The following is a 16,642-nucleotide window of genomic DNA, read 5'->3' as shown; positions in this document are numbered from 1 at the left end:
CATAATGCCTTATTGATATGTATTGGCTGTACCAATTACTCTGACCATTCTATCTACACGTACTCTGTCCTCCATAGATGCAGAGGTGCTGGCCCTGAGTTTGTTGCTTTTATATCAGCTATCTAAGCCTGTCTGTAATCAGAGGAGTTTGGATGTTATTTTATTTTTAAGCAAAGTGTTCACTGCAAAGTTCACTACTCAGTTCAAACATCTCACTCTCATTCCCTCCTCTTCCCTTCCTTCCTCCCTTCCTTCTTTCCTTCCTCTCTGTTACACCCGCAGAATGTGGAGCTGCCAGACTCTTTCACTGCAGAGCTCAAAGATCTTCTGGAGGGGCTGCTGCAGAGAGATGTATCCAAGAGGCTCGGCTGCCAGGGCCGTGGGTATGATATGCACGCACCGCACACACTTATTTTCATATTTTAGTGAGGACCTCTAAGGGTACGTTCACACTGCAGGCGAAAGCACATCAAATCCAACTTTTTTGACCCATATCCGATCATGGTATGACAGTGTGAACAGCACAAATCCGATATTTTCAAATCCGACCTGGGTCACTTTTGTATGTGGTACTGAATCCGATACATATCTGATGTTTTAGTGTGTGACGTCTTCTTTTGCACATACGAGCCGCTTTGAGGGTTCACACTAGAGCGCGTTTGCTGTCACATTTCATTTGTAGTGTGAACAAGCAGACAAAAAAATTGGATTTGATCAAAAAATCAGAATTGAGCATTAAGATCTGCAGTGTGAGCGTAACCTAATTGACATAATGCCGCTTACCCTAGCCAATAAAAATGAATGCCTAAACCTAACCATAAACTAATTGTAACTAAAACCACATTTTGAGCCTCAAAAAGGCCTTCAGACACATGGGGATGGGCACTTTGTCCCCATAAGTGACTGTTGGTCCCCACAAGTACACACAGGCTAAATTTCACATTAACCTCTGTCATGTATCAGTGTTTACATACACAGGCATGCAGATGAATACATCAGTTAGACAAATTTTGCTAAATGTGCTCATTAAGTCTGATAACACTGGGTGGTGTAGTTTGCAGTCCGCTGGAGACAAATGGTGGTGGACATGAAGTGGACTAATAGAAGCTGAGTTCATAACTAATTTGATCATTGCTGTCATTTTGCATCAGCTTATAATTAAAGCCAAGGGATGGATCTTTGTCTGCTTGGGGTTAAATGGCAGAATTGTGTGCGTTTGTCAGAGGGCTGTATTATGGCAAACAGTGCCACCTAGTGTGGATATGAGAAATAACACTGTTTTGTGTGTGTGTGTGTGTGTGTGTGTGTGTGTGTGTGTGTGTGTGTGTGTGTGTGTGTGTGTGTGTGTGTGTGTGCGCGCACGCAGAGCCTCTGAGGTGAAGGAGCATCAGTTTTTCAAAGGCATTGACTGGCAGCAAGTTTACCTCCAGAAGGTAAGTGAGGTTCACTTCTGTTGTGAATCTGCTTTATTCTTTGTTCTCTCAGGATTTCTTGCCTGGAAGCTTATAAGTCTGGTTTCCATGATGAAGCTAATTAATGTACAGTGTTTGATCAGACAGTGATCACAAGGTATCCAACTCTGATCTATACTATTATAATGCAGGAGAGGTCATCAGCAGGTCTTCAGAGCTATGCTGACAAAAGCTGCAGTAGCTGCTGGTTATGTACATTTATAATTGTTGCTGTCATGATTAGCAAAGAAAAAAAAACTGACAAGTTGAGCCCACTTTGAATATGACATTATATCCACAAGTCTGATACTGATACTCAGTATCAGATGAGGCACAACTATTCATGCGATAAATTAATGAGTTTTGTGAGGTTCTTCAACAGCAGAAGAGTCTAGCTGATTCTTGCCATAGTAATGAGTCTGTGACGTCTGTTTCTGTCTATCAGCCTCACATCTCTACAGTAATTATTTCATTCACAGCCTTACAGCAGGTTTTACTCGCCTCACCTGTTGACGAGTCATATTGTCTCCAAGGCCACAAACTTATCTGTTTTTGCCCCCAGTTCACATACTATAACTGGCCACATTAATTGTTGCTCTGCTTTTGCCATCCAGTTCACTAAAAAACTACGACTTATTGGCATCCATTGCTGGGCCAATGTTTACTTAGGAGTTAGCAGTTAGCAGGCAGTGCTAACTTCAGTGGGTAGGCTTTCAAATCAGTGTGAACAACCAGACCAAAAAAAAAAAGTGGATTTGATCAAAAAATTGGAATTGAGCATTAAGACCTGCAGTGTGACCTTAGCCTTAGTGACCCTTTGACTTAGGGTCAAAGAGCAGAGTCTTTGTTAGGGTTAATATATCATTCAAACTGAAAGCCACATAAAATCTTGGAGTTTTCCTCCAATCAGGTAAACTAATGGAGGCTAACTAACTGACTAACTCTGAATTGGACTACATTAGTCCATGCCAATTACTGTTGCTATGGTTACCTTGAGGGAAGAACTACTACAGGACTGTTGCTTTGCTAACACTCCTGTTTTGCTTTTATCGTCCTCTCACTTGTTACACGTTTTGCCTCATCTTCTGAAATCCATGTGTCTGTTCTCCCCTTCTTCCTCTGTCCAGTACTCTCCTCCTTTAATCCCTCCAAGGGGAGAGGTGAATGCTGCAGATGCTTTTGACATTGGATCTTTTGATGAAGAGGACACCAAGGGCATCAAGGTAAAACAATCTTACACTTCCATCTCCTCTGTTTATTTTAATTCAATTTAGTTTTATTTATATAGCACCAAACCACAACAACAGTCACCTCAAGGTGTTTAATATTGTAAGGTAGACCCTACAATAATACATACAGAGAAAAACCCAACAAGTATATGACTCCATATGAACAAGCACTTTTGCAACAGTGTGAAGGAAAAACTTTTAACAGGAAGAAATCTCCAGCAGAACTAGGCTGAGGGAGGGGCGGCCATCTGCTCAACCGGTTGGGGAGAGAGAAGGAAGACAGAGATTAATAACAAGTAATGATTCTATGCAGAGGGGTCTATTAACACATGAGTGAGTGAGAAAGGTGACTGAAGAGGAAATACTCAATGCACCATGGGAATTCCCCAGCAGCCTACACTTATTGCAGCATAACAAAGGGAAGTTTAAGGGTCACCTAATCCAGCCAAAAGGAAGTTTTTATGCCTAATCCTAAAAGCAGAGATAGTGTCTGTCTCCCAAATCGAAACTGGAAGCTGGTTCCATAGAAGAAGGACCTGGAAACTGAAGGGTCTGCCTCCAATTCTACTTTTAAATACTCTAGGAACCACAAGTAAGCCTGCAGTGCGAGAGTGAAGTGCTTCTCAGGGAGTTTTTAGGACATCCTGATAATAACGAATTACAGTCGTCCAGCCTAGAAGTAATAAATGCATGAACTAGTTTTTCAGCGTCACTCTGAGACAGGATATTTCTAATTGTAGAGATGTTGCGCAATTTCTAATTGGTCTTGTCTTGTAGCACCTTGGTTCCTGGAGGAACGTTGTTTCGCCTCACTGTGTATTTTTAAACTGTATATGGTTGAAGTGACAATAAAGTTGAACTTGAACTTGAACTTGAAATGAAAGAAAAGCAGTCCTATATATTTGCTTTATATGTGCACTGAAGGACATATCCTGGTCAAAAATGATTCCAAGGTTCCTCACAGTGTTACTGGAGGCCAAGGTAATGCCATCAGAGTAAGAATCTGGTTAGATACCATATTTCCAGGAATTTTAGGGCTGAGTACAGTAACCTCAGTTTTATTGGAATATAGAAGCAGAAAATTACAGGTCGTCCAGGTATTTATGTCTTTAAGACATTTCTGCAGTTTAACTAATTGGTGTGTGTTATCTTTCTTAATGGATGGATAAAGTTGGGTGTTATCTTCATAGCAGTGAATATGTATGCTATGCCTTCTGATGATAATGCCTGAGGGAAGCTAGTTAACGTTACAGGGATGGTTGGCTCAACAGTGCTCTGACTTTTTGCCAGCCCGGCTACAGTGCTGAAGAGAAACCTGGGGTTGTTCTTATTTTCTTCAGTGTTCAATAGGGCTGCTCAATTAATCGAATTTTAATCACGATTACGATCTGGGCTTTCAACGATCATTAAAAATGACTGAGCCGATTATTAGCCCCTCCCTCGTGCTTTACTCTCGCGCTGCTCCGTGTGGCAAATCCAGCACACCTCTCTGCATTTCGAACACGTTTCACAACAATTAAGAGCAGCCAGTGTTGCCAACTTAGCGACTTTGTCGCTATATTTAGCGAGTTTTCAGACCCCCTTAGCGACTTTTTTTTTTCTAAAAAGCGACTAGCGACAAATCTGGCGACTTTTTCTGGTATTATTGGAGACTTATTTATGACGACTTTTTGACGTGAAAACGCGTATCGCTCTTACTCTCAACAAGCAGCGGGTGCTGCCGTGGGCACCTCACCCGTGCCAAAGCTCTCCCAGGCGGAGGATAGTCCTCCCCCGCTGTTATCAGGGCAGGAGATGTTCACACCTATGCGTCCAAAGGGCAAATGAATCGCGCATGAGTGAACCCGCTGCTCCCGCACTGACTGTAACGCAGTCAATTCTTCTTTTACTGTTATGCTGTTTTGTGGATCACAAGGTTTAAAACTACTTATAAACAAACACTCTCACACACAAAGTAACTCCACCAGAGCGCCAATTTCGGGTCACTTTTGCCAGTCCAGGCCCGGATAAAGGAGCAGGGTTGGAACTGTGACATTAAAAAACAATAATTGCTAAAAGAAATTTAATTTGTAGTTCTAAATAAATTCTAACTGCATTTAGGACGTTTTTCACTCACTTTATGTCTCTTCCACGATGTTATTTCTCTCTCCAACAACGTAGGTTACAATTACATTAGCATGACCAATTATACAAATTAGGCGATGACGTCATTTGGCGACTTCTAGCGACTTTTAGGACAGCCAATAGCGATTTTCCTTACTGAGGAGTTGGCAACACGGAGAGCAGCGGTCCCCAACCTTTTTTGCGCCACGGACCGGTTTATGCCCGACAATATTTTCATGGACCGGCCTTTAAGGTGTCGCGGATAAATACAACAAAATAAAACTAGTACTGGTACCGAAAAAAAGAAAATTTATTCATAACACACGTGAAAAGACCAAGGAAAGCTGAGTAAACGATAACAAAATAACGCTGAAAACCGATAAAAACCCTGAAAACCATACATTTTACACCTGAGCCTCAACTCTCGCGGCCGGTACCAAACGACTCACGGACCGGTAACGGTCCGAGGCCCGGGGGTTGGGGACCGCTGATTAAGAGTTAAGTAAGTAAGTAAAGTAAAATTTTATTTATATAGCACATTTCTAGATAAGGGATCACAAAGTGCTTTACAAGGTATAGACACAGATTAAAAAGACGAAGTACAATCAAAAGTTAACAAAATGCAATTTTAAAAAGATGTGTTTTTAGCTGTTTTTTAAAAGTAATCAGTGAATCAGCAGATCTTAAGTTCTGAGGAAGAGAATTCCACAGTCTGGCGGCCACAGTAGCAAAAGCTCGATCACCCCTAGTTTTCAGTCTCGTATACTTAATAACAAGTAGGCCCTGACCACAAGACCTCAGAGACCTACTAGGGGCATAGGGCTGTAAGAGTTCAATGATGTATGATGGTGCTTGTTCTTGAAGAGCCTTAAATGTGAGAACCAGAATCTTAAAGTGGACTCTGAATTCGACAGGGAGCCAGTGTAACTGTATAAGCAGCGGTGTTATATGTGAGTATTTCGATGTTTTCGTCAGAAGCCTTGCTGCAGCATTTTGGACAGTCTGCAGACGCTCCAGGGAACTCTTGTTTAGACATGTAAACAGTGAATTGCAATAGTCCAGTCGTGATGAAATAAAAGCATGAATAACAATCTCCAGTTCAGTATGAGCTATTATGGGGCTCAATTTAGAAATATTTCTTAAATGATAAAAGCAAGACCGAACCAGAGATTTGACGTGAGTATCCAATGTAAGAGCAGGATCGAAGGTTATCCCTAGGTTCCTGATAGATGGTTTCACAAACGTTGAAAGGGGACCAAGAGCATTCTGGGTACATGTCTGTCTGGAGCACATAACAGGACTTCAGTTTTATTTTCATTTAGTTGGAGGAAATTGTCGGCCATCCAACCTTTGATGGTTTCCAAACACACATTTAAAATCCGCAGTTTAGAAGCATCTTCAGGTTTAAAAGATGGACCCGAGGGAAGCTCGGAAAGCTAAGCAGAAGTTATTTGGAGAGGAGAGTGACTGCCGTTGGTTGAAAAGAGAGGTAAAAAAAACCCCCTTCAATGGTGTGGAAACATTATGGGTTCGAGGAGTCAGACGTGGATCAAGTAGACATAGTGTGTAAACTTTGCTACGGTGTCGTAGCTGCACCACAGAGCAACACTGCAAAGTTCACTAAACAGATGTTTACATTTTTCATTTATTTTTTATATTGCAAACATTTGCACTGTTATCAGTATTTGCACACTATTTTATGACAATCTTTAAAGTCATTATTCAATACATTGTTATTGTTAAATAAATATCGTCAAATAATCGAGATCTCAATTTCAGTGAAAATAATCGTGATTATTATTTTTGCCATAATCGAGCAGCCCTAGTGTTCAATAGTAAGATGTTCTAGCTTCACTTTTCTTTTCTTTTTTTTTTCTTTTTTTATAAAGCAGAAAACTATTTTTCCAGGTTAAATTATGATCTTCTAAATTTGTGATAGGGCATTTCCTCTCCAGCTTACGAGTTATCCGCTTTTAGGGTGAATGTTTGAGTGTTATCCCAGGGAGTCAAGTACTTCTGATTTGAGGCTCTATTTTTCACAGGAGCTACAGTATCCAGTGCCATACTCACTCATATAGTGAGGAGGTAAAATTATTAACAAGATAATCGACCTCTGTTGGAGTAGTGTTCAGATAGCTGCTCTGCTCTGTGCTGGTACAGGGCATTGAAGATGATAACAGCACATGAATTATATTCTTAAACTTAGGTAGGTCTTTCAGAAAGACATTTACTGTGATGAAATCTACTCCACACTGCTGTGTAATCGATTATTGTAAGTCTAAATGTTTTTTGGAAATGATCAGACGGGAGAGGGTTTTCAGGAAACACTGTTAAATGTTCAGTTTCTATGCCATATGTTAAAACAAGATCTAGAGTGTGATTAAAGTGGTGGGTGGGTTCTTTTACATTTTGAGAGAAGCCAATTGAGTCTAATAACAGATTAAATGCCATGTTGAGGCTGTCATTTTTAGCATCTACATGGATGTTAAAATCACCCACAATAATTATTTTATCTGAGCTGAGCACTAAATCATATAAGAAGTCTGAGAAATCAGACAGCTTCACTGTGTCCTACCCACTGGCTTTTATTTTGTTTTTTTCCCCATTTCAATAATTGCGTTATTAGTGGATAATCCACTTGCTGCTGTTCTTAAAGTGCAGTCACAGTTTACCAGCCATCCACACGTTACATGTTACACCCTGTACTCAGAGCAGCTTCAGCTTTACTTTGTTAGATTACATTTTGTGACAGTAGTCCTCGTTCTGCAATGAAAACGTTCTGCCAGTGCACCCAAACAGCAGAACCAAACAATGACTGCTGTTTGTCACATGTACTTGTTTATTAAAATGTTGGCAGAGGAGTGCCTTATAAATTTCGCACACATGTTCTTCCTTTAACACACAGACATATAATAAATCTGTGGAAAACACGGCTTTATTTGTTAAGCTAGGTAGGCTTTTAACCATAATCTCACAGACATTAGATGTTCTTTGTCCCATGATGTTTATGTTTCAATTCCCTTCATGTTAGATTACCAGAGATGTGACACCATGTGTGCAGTGGGCTGCTGTGTTCAGCGATGTGCTGGTTTCTAGTCATACAAAGTGTGGTGCAGAGAGAGTCAGACAGCAGCTGTATTTTTCTGTAACGTGGAAAGTTCACCAGGGCAAAGAAGAGCTGATCAGAATGAAACTTCTTACTAAAATTACTAAATATTTTTCCAGGAAATGAAATTCCCAAGAGCTGTAGTGCATGTTCACAGCAGGGCTGCAGCCCGAGAGGTTTAAATAAATTAGCCACTTGATACAGCTCAGTGGCATCTCTGCTTCCTGATTTGTGTCAGACACGCCAGCCTGCTTGCAGCTGCAGGTTTTTAAACATGCAGGCTTAGAATACTCCATCTTATGCAGGCTTATTTAAGTATACTTATTAAAGCATACTTAAATAAGCATAGACTGGTGGTAACTTGGACATGAACTAATTAGATTTTTGTGCGCCAGAGTTAAAGGTCAAGGGGAATCTTACTTAACAAGCACATTAATTATCGCTTTTTTCCACAAATGTCCAAGTCATTATATTTTGTGTTGAGTGTGTGTCAACTTAGAGTGTGATGTCATGTTGTGCAAAAGCATGTTTCTAGCCATAATTCATCACCGTATCTCAGGAGTGGAAGGTGAAAAAGATGTTCAGTGATCTCTCAACCATGATTTCAGACTGTGGTGGAAGAAAGCACATAGAGAAAGTGAGTTTGTAGAAAGGGTTCATAGAAAGCTGCTGTATAACATTAGCACCAGTCTCCTGGTTGCTCTGCAGCAGCAGTTTCCTCTTTCATTAACATTAATGTTGCTGCAGTTAACATTTATTTGTTCTCTGTTGCTCCAGCGCACAGAAATGAAACACAGGAGCGTTTGTTTGCATTTCCCAGATGGAGTTGGTCTTTAACGGGGGACTAATCATCATCATCATCATCATCATCATCGTTTATTTATATAGCACTTTAAAAACACACAAGGCTGACCAAAGTGCTGAACAATAGAAACACGATAGATACCATAAGAATAATAAATACGATAAAATAATAAACATAGCGAAAACAATGAAATATAAGTAAATACAAGTCAGTCAACCACTGAATCAAAAGCCAGTGAATAAAAATGCGTTTTCAATCTGGATTTATAAACCAGCACTGATGTAGATTGCCTAATGTGAAGAGGAAGATTATTCCAAAGCTTAGGAGCCACAATAGACTAATATTCAAAACAACTGCCAGATAGTAAAGGTTGGAGCATTAACACACCAAGGAAGGTGTGTAGCCCCAGTCCACCCTGGTGTGAGCAGATAGATTACTGCAGTATGATTGATTTAAATAGGTTAGAGATATTCTGTAACACAATACAGTTGTACAGACTTAAGCCTCCAGGATCTCCGACATGGTAGGATTTATTGCAGGCCATTTATATTAGACTGCTTAGTATTGGCTGTGTATCAAATGATCTGCCAGCAGAATGTAGATAAGTAAGAAATCCATTTCTAAAGACTTCATTTTAGTAAAAAAACAAAGAAGAAAATGTCAGATCCCAGCAGATTTAAGACACCTGTTTGGCATTGGACATGTGGCAGTAGGTGGAATATTTTACTATCGATGATGTAATGTTTCCAGATGTTGTTGCAAAGAACAGTGAACTAGACTATTTAAAGGACTGTTTAAGCATTTTGGAAAGCTGATTTTTATTTATTTTTTTTGTCCCCAGACAGAAAGCTAGGCCTCAGATTTCCCTAAGAGCAGGAGGAAAGATTTAAAGCACAATACTCTGAGACAGAATAGGGCTTAGCTTACGGTGACCATGTGCTGTAAAACACAGCACAATGTCAGAAAAGGCAGCAGCATTTAGGGCCAGTGTTTGGTTCATTGTTTTTTCCTGTGAGTGGATGTTTCACACGGTCGGGTCTGTCTCTGGTGACAGGTCAGTGTCATTTCCTCTTTCTGTGCTGCTCTTCCATTCGAAGAGGAAAGTCTGAAATCCGGAGTAGATTTCCAACTTGGAGAGTCAGAGAAGAATTGACCTCACAGCCCAAGATGGCTGCAGTTCATGTAAACATGAGTAGAAGCCTAAAACTCGTCATTTGTATTGCTGCTGTTGTGCAAACTTAACCAGGCGCCATCATTTGTACTTATATTAGAGCTATTTCTTATATTTTGTAAACTTTGCAACATATTATATTATTTAATTTAGCTCAGTCTGTTACTGCTATTCTCTTGGCGCAACTGTAACCACATAATTTCCTTAGGGATTATTAAAGGATTCTGATCACGAACGGACTGTAGCTGCAGTTTTAAGAGGAGCAGACAGGAATTGTGTATTATTGCTACATATGGATGACTGGCTCAACCTTGCTAGAGGGCCAAAAATAAAGGCAACTTTACTATTGAATGCCTTCAACTCAACTTGACAGAAGGCTGAAATCATAAAGGCACATTTTAACATCAGCTCCAAACATCATCAAACAAAAACTGAAGACTTATATTTTTTTTGATTCGATGTTTTGCACCTCAAGGCCGCTGTAGGAATTTGTCACTTAGGCTCTACGTCTTGGTATAAGCATATGTATAACTAAACATGCTGCACTCTGTCTGTGTTTGTGCCTGCGTGCGTGACTTAGCTGCTGGACAGTGACCAGGAGCTCTACAAGAACTTTCCTCTGGTCATCTCAGAGCGCTGGCAGCAGGAGGTGGCAGAGACTGTCTACGAAGCTGTCAACTTGGACACCGATAAGAATGAGGCCCGCAAGAGGGCTAAGAACAAGCAGCTGGGCCACGAGGAGGGTAATGATGATAACGGCCAAATCCGCACACAGCCCAGTACAGATATCCTGTCAGTACACCTCCTGACTGTGTGTCCCTTTGTGCAGACTATGCCTTGGGGAAGGACTGCATTATGCATGGCTACATGCTGAAGCTCGGGAACCCGTTCCTCACTCAGTGGCAGCGCCGATACTTCTATCTGTTCCCCAACCGTGTGGAGTGGAGGGGAGAGGGCGACACTCGGGTGAGTCTGCCTCACAGCATACACTTTAAATTCACTGCACGTTTGTACGTCATGTGACCGCCTATCATGGGCTGAGGGCTTTCGGCTTGTTCATCATTTGGTCAGTGTGTCTGTCTGTCTGTGCTCATTCCACTCTGAAGGAGAGGTGGCTGAAACCTCTGAAAAAGCAGAGAGACTGGGTGAGTGTTACCACCAGGCTCAGGTCCCTGCTGTGTCCTCAGCACCCCTGCTGTTTAGAGTTGTAGTCTGCCTCCCCGCTTGAAAGTTGGTAGTCAGTCAACTTCAGTTTTTACTCTTTGTCGATCTGGTTTTATGGTACTGCAAACGTGTCCGATCACGTGCACAATTCTAGGTGGACCACCCACCCCAAACCTGCTCCCATGCATTTCTCCACAGTCTGGACTGCACGTCACTGGAAGCAGATTATGGAAATGTCTGCTCGGTGTTGATTGGTTTACAAGTGGGCAGGGAGCAACAGGAGAGGTCACTGGGAACAGGAGAATAAGAAGAAAATTTGAAAAAACGTAAAGATCAGAACATAAAGCATTAAATGCACAGAGTGTGGCTGCAGTGTTTAACACTCAAATTCACTTCAGCTCTTTGTATGTTTGCTCTCCTCCGCGGCCGACGGACCACCAACAGCACAAGCAAGAGTAGCTCGCTGCCACCGTCTGACAACAAAGCTCACTGCAGGCCTCAGACCATCTCAGACTGCAGCTATTAGCCTAACAACACAAGTGAAGGAGCACTTGCACGGTCTTGATTGTGTTAGTGTTTCCATGAAGTACACTGCTTACTTGTGTGTAAGTGTAATGTGTGCACTGAACTATACTTTCATCAAAACTAAAGGGAAAACCCAGCTAGGCTCTATCTGAGAGACTTTAAAATAAACAAACAAACAAAAAAAATCCACACACACACTATTTGTGCTTACACTGGTGTGTTTTACATGTTAATTACCATGTGGTCATATCTCGGTGTTTTATACACAGAGCCACCTGGTAGAAACACATATGATCCTGGGACTTTTCCCCTCCTGGATGCTCTCTATTTGTTATGCTGAGGGTTTTTTGAGGCGAACATGTTTATCCAACACACCCATTTTGGTAGTTGCAGTGGTCTCCCTCCAGGAATCTGCTGACATTTGTGAGTCCTTGCATTGAGACTGTTGTTCGTTGCCTCACTTAAAAATTGTGGGGGAAAAGTAATTCGTAATGCTTAGGAGGACTTGATGGTAGGTGTGGATTTAGAAAAAAAAAATTTCCAATTCAAATTAATTTTAGCTTGAATAACGCAATATCGATTCAGTAAATCCTGAATTGATTTTTAAACATAAATATATAAATATATCCAAACTATGCTTCACATGTGATAAACATCGTCATGAATTCCCTCTTACTTTTGCCGCTTTGTTTCCACCATGATAAAATCACACTTCCTGCACAGCCCCCCCCTCAAGTGTACTTACATTTCAAGTCTCAGTTTTCTGCATTATTCACTTACTTATTACGCACCAGTCTACCATTGTGCGTTTTATCCTCATTTAGTTTGGCACAGAGACATCTGCTGTGAAGCTTACACTCTGATGAAGTCTCACAAGTGTCAGCTTTGTTTTTATGCATAGATATAAAAATATGGATATGTACTGATCACCGATAAATGATCAGAATTATAGTATTTCTGACTGTGTGAATCAAAATTGAATTGAATCGAATCGAATCAGGACCTTCGGAATCGAATTGATTATAGAAATCAGTGACAATACCCAGCCCTACTCCATGGCACAGAACAGGGCAGTCACACCAGCTGCGGCTGTGATGCATCGACGTGTAGTAGGGTTTCAGAAGGGTTTGCAGTACCAGCGTAGCTACAGCAGAAATTTAACACATAAGTCTAAATTCTCCATTACTCTTCTTCATGAGTTCCTCCGTGACTGTCCTAACACTCCCTGAAATCCTCTGTGCCAGTGCTTTTTAGTGCTGTAGGGGTAAGGTGTACATCTCTGCAGCAGCTGTGAGCCAGAGCCAGAAGTCTTGTTGGTGAAATCCATCTGAACACTTTGTGATCACTCAATTATCTTTGCAGCAAAACCTGCTGACGATGGAGCAGATCGTAACCGTGGAAGAAACGCAGATTAAAGACAAGAAGTGTATCCTGCTGCGCATCAAAGGAGGGAAACAGTTTGTGCTGCAGTGTGAAGTACGTCCTCTGGCTGTTGTATGCTTTAGTGCTGTAGAGGAGATGAATGAAACAAGCTGATGTCTTTTTTTTTTTTTTGTGTATGTGCGCAGAGTGACCCAGAGTTTGTGCAGTGGAAGAAAGAGCTGACTGAGGCGTTCACGGAGGCCCAGAAACTTCTGCGTCGCGCTCCTAAAGTCATCGGGAAAGGCCGTGCTGGAGTAGTGGAGCTTTCCAAGCCCCCCCTCACACACCGCAATAGCAATGGCCTGTGAATACACAAGAGCACGCATATACATAAAAACACATGCACTCACATTGACAGACACACACACACACACACACACACTGCATCCCACCTCCCACCCCCTCATCAGCTGCAAGACACCTGCCCACATCACCTCAGTGTGTGTGTGTGTGTGTGTGTGTGTGTGTGTGCGTGCGTGCGCGTGGTGCTGATGGCGCGCACACAATGACGACCAATCAAGAGTGATATAGTGATTTTTTTTTTTTTGATTTTTTTTTTGGGGGGGTGGGGGTAAATGTGTGTGCGTTCTGGGACCCTGCCAGTCAGTAAGAGGAAGAAAGGATTTTGAACCATTGGACATTTGAAGAATCCCCGCATGAACTTCACAAGGACTAACGGCTGCTCCTCTCTCTGTTTGCCCCTCCTCAACCACCTCCCACACCACACACCTCGCTGTTGAAATCACATTAATCAGGAAGTGTCCTCCCACTCTGTGTGCTCTCAGCAGCCTGATGGACTCCTCCACAGAGCTGATGCTCAGGTCCAGAAGAGACCAGGCTACCACAGAATGTAGAAAACAAAGGCTGGTTGTCCTCATCCATCCCTCTGAAACATTCCTCCCTCTGTTACTGAAGTGCAAAAAGTGCCAACATTAATATTTTACTTGAGTCACCTGAGCGCCCAGGAGGATCCGCTCTGCTGGCAGATGGCGCGCCATCCCAACCTCCCGGACCCTCACAGTGTATGTGTGGAAGGCTGTTGATCATTCCAGCGCAGGTACAGGAAGCTTCACATTGGCTCTAGTCACCACAGAGACTGAGATTCCATTGGCTGACAAACAGCAGCTGGTTGCTATGGTAGCCATGAAGATTGGTGTACATGTACTGGTAACCATGGACAACACTGTAACTATAGAGGAGCAGGAGGGAGGCAAAGACTATAAAGACAATATAAGCACCCTTTTGTCTGCGCACCGCTGCTTTACTTCAGTGTGTTAGCTTTATCGCAACTCCTCTGTCTGCCTTTACAGGATTTTGTTGGTGTGGGGTCTTTCAGAGGTGGCAAGAGAAGGGCTCTGAAAGAGCTACAGAGCTGCATTACCTCAGTTGGACTGTGCCAGTATGAGTACATCAGAATGTAAGAACCTGTTCCCAGGCAAAGCACAAGAATCAGCAGTCTGTTCCCGCTCACACATTGTCCATGCAGGGCAACAGCTTGGAGCAGTCAGCTGTTGTGGGCAGACTGTGTGTAGGGAGGAGGATGAAGACAATAAGCTGAAGCTGATTAAAGGAAAAATCCACCCTCAAATACCCCAGTTAGATGCATAGATCTTCTATATGAGCTTTCATGTTCATGCTATTTCAGGCTCTTTTTTTTTTCTTTTTCTTTTTTTGGTTTTTAAGTGGTTGAAATGTTCACATTTTATCCAGTTGGTGTTAGCCTACATTTCTCCAGAGAGCAGATAAATGCAGGTTCAGAATAAACGAGAACAGAATGATCTGTGACTTATTTTCTTTAGATGTGCAGTAAAGTACTGAGCCTGCTCTGAGCCTGAGCAGGCTCCTGTCAGATTTACCACCAGGCCTCATGTTGAGGTTACACCCAGGGAATGCAAACGCATTTGTCTTTGAGAAACTCCACACGATGATGAGTCTACAGGCTCAGTCTGGACTGCACTGAACACTTAGCCGAAGTGCGGCGGCCCTCAGTTTTCTCACATTCAGTCTCAGCTACAGGTGGGCCCGATGTGAAGTTTGTCATGGCCTTTGGTCAAAACTCTGCTCATGGCCAGCCTGGCTCGTGGCATTTTGCCCACAGCTGGGCCGTACAGCCACCGCCGGTGCTGTGACTGAGCCCTTAGTCCTAGAAGCAGCCCGGATTTGGGCCAAATGTGTCTGCTGTCAGAGAGCTGCTGCACTACATCAGATCCATCACGTCAGAGGACACGGATGAGCACAACAAGTGAGCCAATTCACTGCTCTTTAAATATATGCTCAGTCTGTAGCCAGTACAGTGTTCTGATCCCCCTCACTGCCATCTGTCTACGTTCCTCAAGTAGGACCATAGCTGAGCTTAAAGAAAGCTATGTCCACGAGCATTGTCTGCGGACCTACTGCAGTGTTTCAGGGTGGACTTTTCGTCTGTCTTCTCACTGTGTTATGAGTTTTTTCCTGAATGTGACACAGTTCAGATGAGGTGTATGGGTTTGTCTAAATTATTGGACTTTTTACAGTTTGGTGGGGAACCTCACCAGGGTTCAAGGCGAAGGCAGTGGCAGTCCAGAGTAGTGTGCAGCAGAGGAGAGAAAGCGGTTTACTTCAGGGGTTTTCTTTTCCATCCAGTACAGTGTCTTCATCTGTGATGTCCATGCATTTCCAGAGCTGTGATGTGTGACTTGAGTTGGAAAAAGGGTTTGTTTAGGGTGCTCTGTGATTCTTTTTCTTTGGAGCCTTTACCAGTCAGGGGCAGATGTTATCGTCTTAGAGAGAAAATGTGTCACCTCTCCAGGTGTCTTTTATTTTTGTAAACCAAAATGGTTTTTATTGAAATTTCTGTTGTTGCACCTTTTTATCCCGATGTGTTACTTAATAGATGTTAAATGTGCCAAATAACTGTTGCTGATCGAGTGGAAGCCTCCTTTTCTCAACTTTTCACACCTCTCACTACCAGGTCTGGTACAGTCACACGCGCACACACACACACTCACACTCTCACAAACACAACATTGTTGTGGGAGTTTTGGTGGAATCTCTGAAGGGTACAAAACTGTGACCAAACATTTTTCCGTAGGTGTGTGTGCGCGGACTGGCTTGCAAACCACGATGCCATTGAGACTCACACCATCTAGCTCTGCATACTCGTTCCTGAACGTTTTCCTCACACTGTGTGTACGTCATGTGAGTGAGTGTGTGTGTGTGTGTGTGTGTGAGAGAGAGAGAGAGTGGACGTGAGCCTTGGTATTGCTTTGTATGTTCAGCAGTAGACTTTTTATTTGGACGTCTCACAAATTTTCTGCTCAGACACGCTCAGTATAAGGCAATTTAAAAAGGATGGCGTATAGGAAAAAGGAAAAAATCAAAGTATATATAAATATATATGTGTATATGAAATGACAAAATGCTCTAGGTCTATTTAAAAGATGTAATGTAGAAAACAAAATGGATTTGTTGAAGGGAGGTCGGGGTTTGATGTGAGTATAACTGTTCGTGGTGAAGACTTCAGCTCGAATCTTGCACATAAAGACTTATTAGAGATATTGTACCTGCGAGTTTCAGATGATGATCTTTGTTTCAATGCCGGACTCTTTGCTCTTTGATATTTATTGCGTGTGTGGTGAGCTCTCTCGCGCTGTCTCTCCTCCACGCCGACGAGCTCTCGGCCGAGTG

General features: G+C 42.4%; 1 protein-coding gene across 2 annotated transcripts in view; it reads left to right on the top strand.

Moving 5' to 3' along the window:
- Positions 1–16,642, top strand: part of grk3 (G protein-coupled receptor kinase 3) — a 75,896-nt gene that overhangs the window by 58,991 nt on the left and 263 nt on the right. Inside the window, exons 15-22 of one of the 2 annotated variants that reach the window (XM_026172666.1) lie at positions 283–383; positions 1,367–1,433; positions 2,579–2,674; positions 10,446–10,608; positions 10,695–10,831; positions 10,972–11,010; positions 12,917–13,030; positions 13,123–16,642. The exon at positions 13,123–16,642 is cut by the window's right edge and continues 263 nt beyond it. In XM_026172666.1, the coding sequence (XP_026028451.1) occupies positions 283–383; positions 1,367–1,433; positions 2,579–2,674; positions 10,446–10,608; positions 10,695–10,831; positions 10,972–11,010; positions 12,917–13,030; positions 13,123–13,284 (879 nt within the window). In that variant the 3' untranslated portion in view covers positions 13,285–16,642. The remainder of the gene's footprint in view (positions 1–282; positions 384–1,366; positions 1,434–2,578; positions 2,675–10,445; positions 10,609–10,694; positions 10,832–10,971; positions 11,011–12,916; positions 13,031–13,122) is intronic. The other variant, XM_026172667.1, reaches the window with a different exon arrangement.

The sequence above is a fragment of the Astatotilapia calliptera genome, chromosome 7 (genome assembly GCF_900246225.1).
Source record: "Astatotilapia calliptera chromosome 7, fAstCal1.2, whole genome shotgun sequence".
NCBI lineage: Eukaryota > Metazoa > Chordata > Actinopteri > Cichliformes > Cichlidae > Astatotilapia > Astatotilapia calliptera.
The sequence above is the reverse complement of the archived record's forward strand: the minus strand, read 5'-3'. Positions and strand labels throughout refer to the sequence as shown.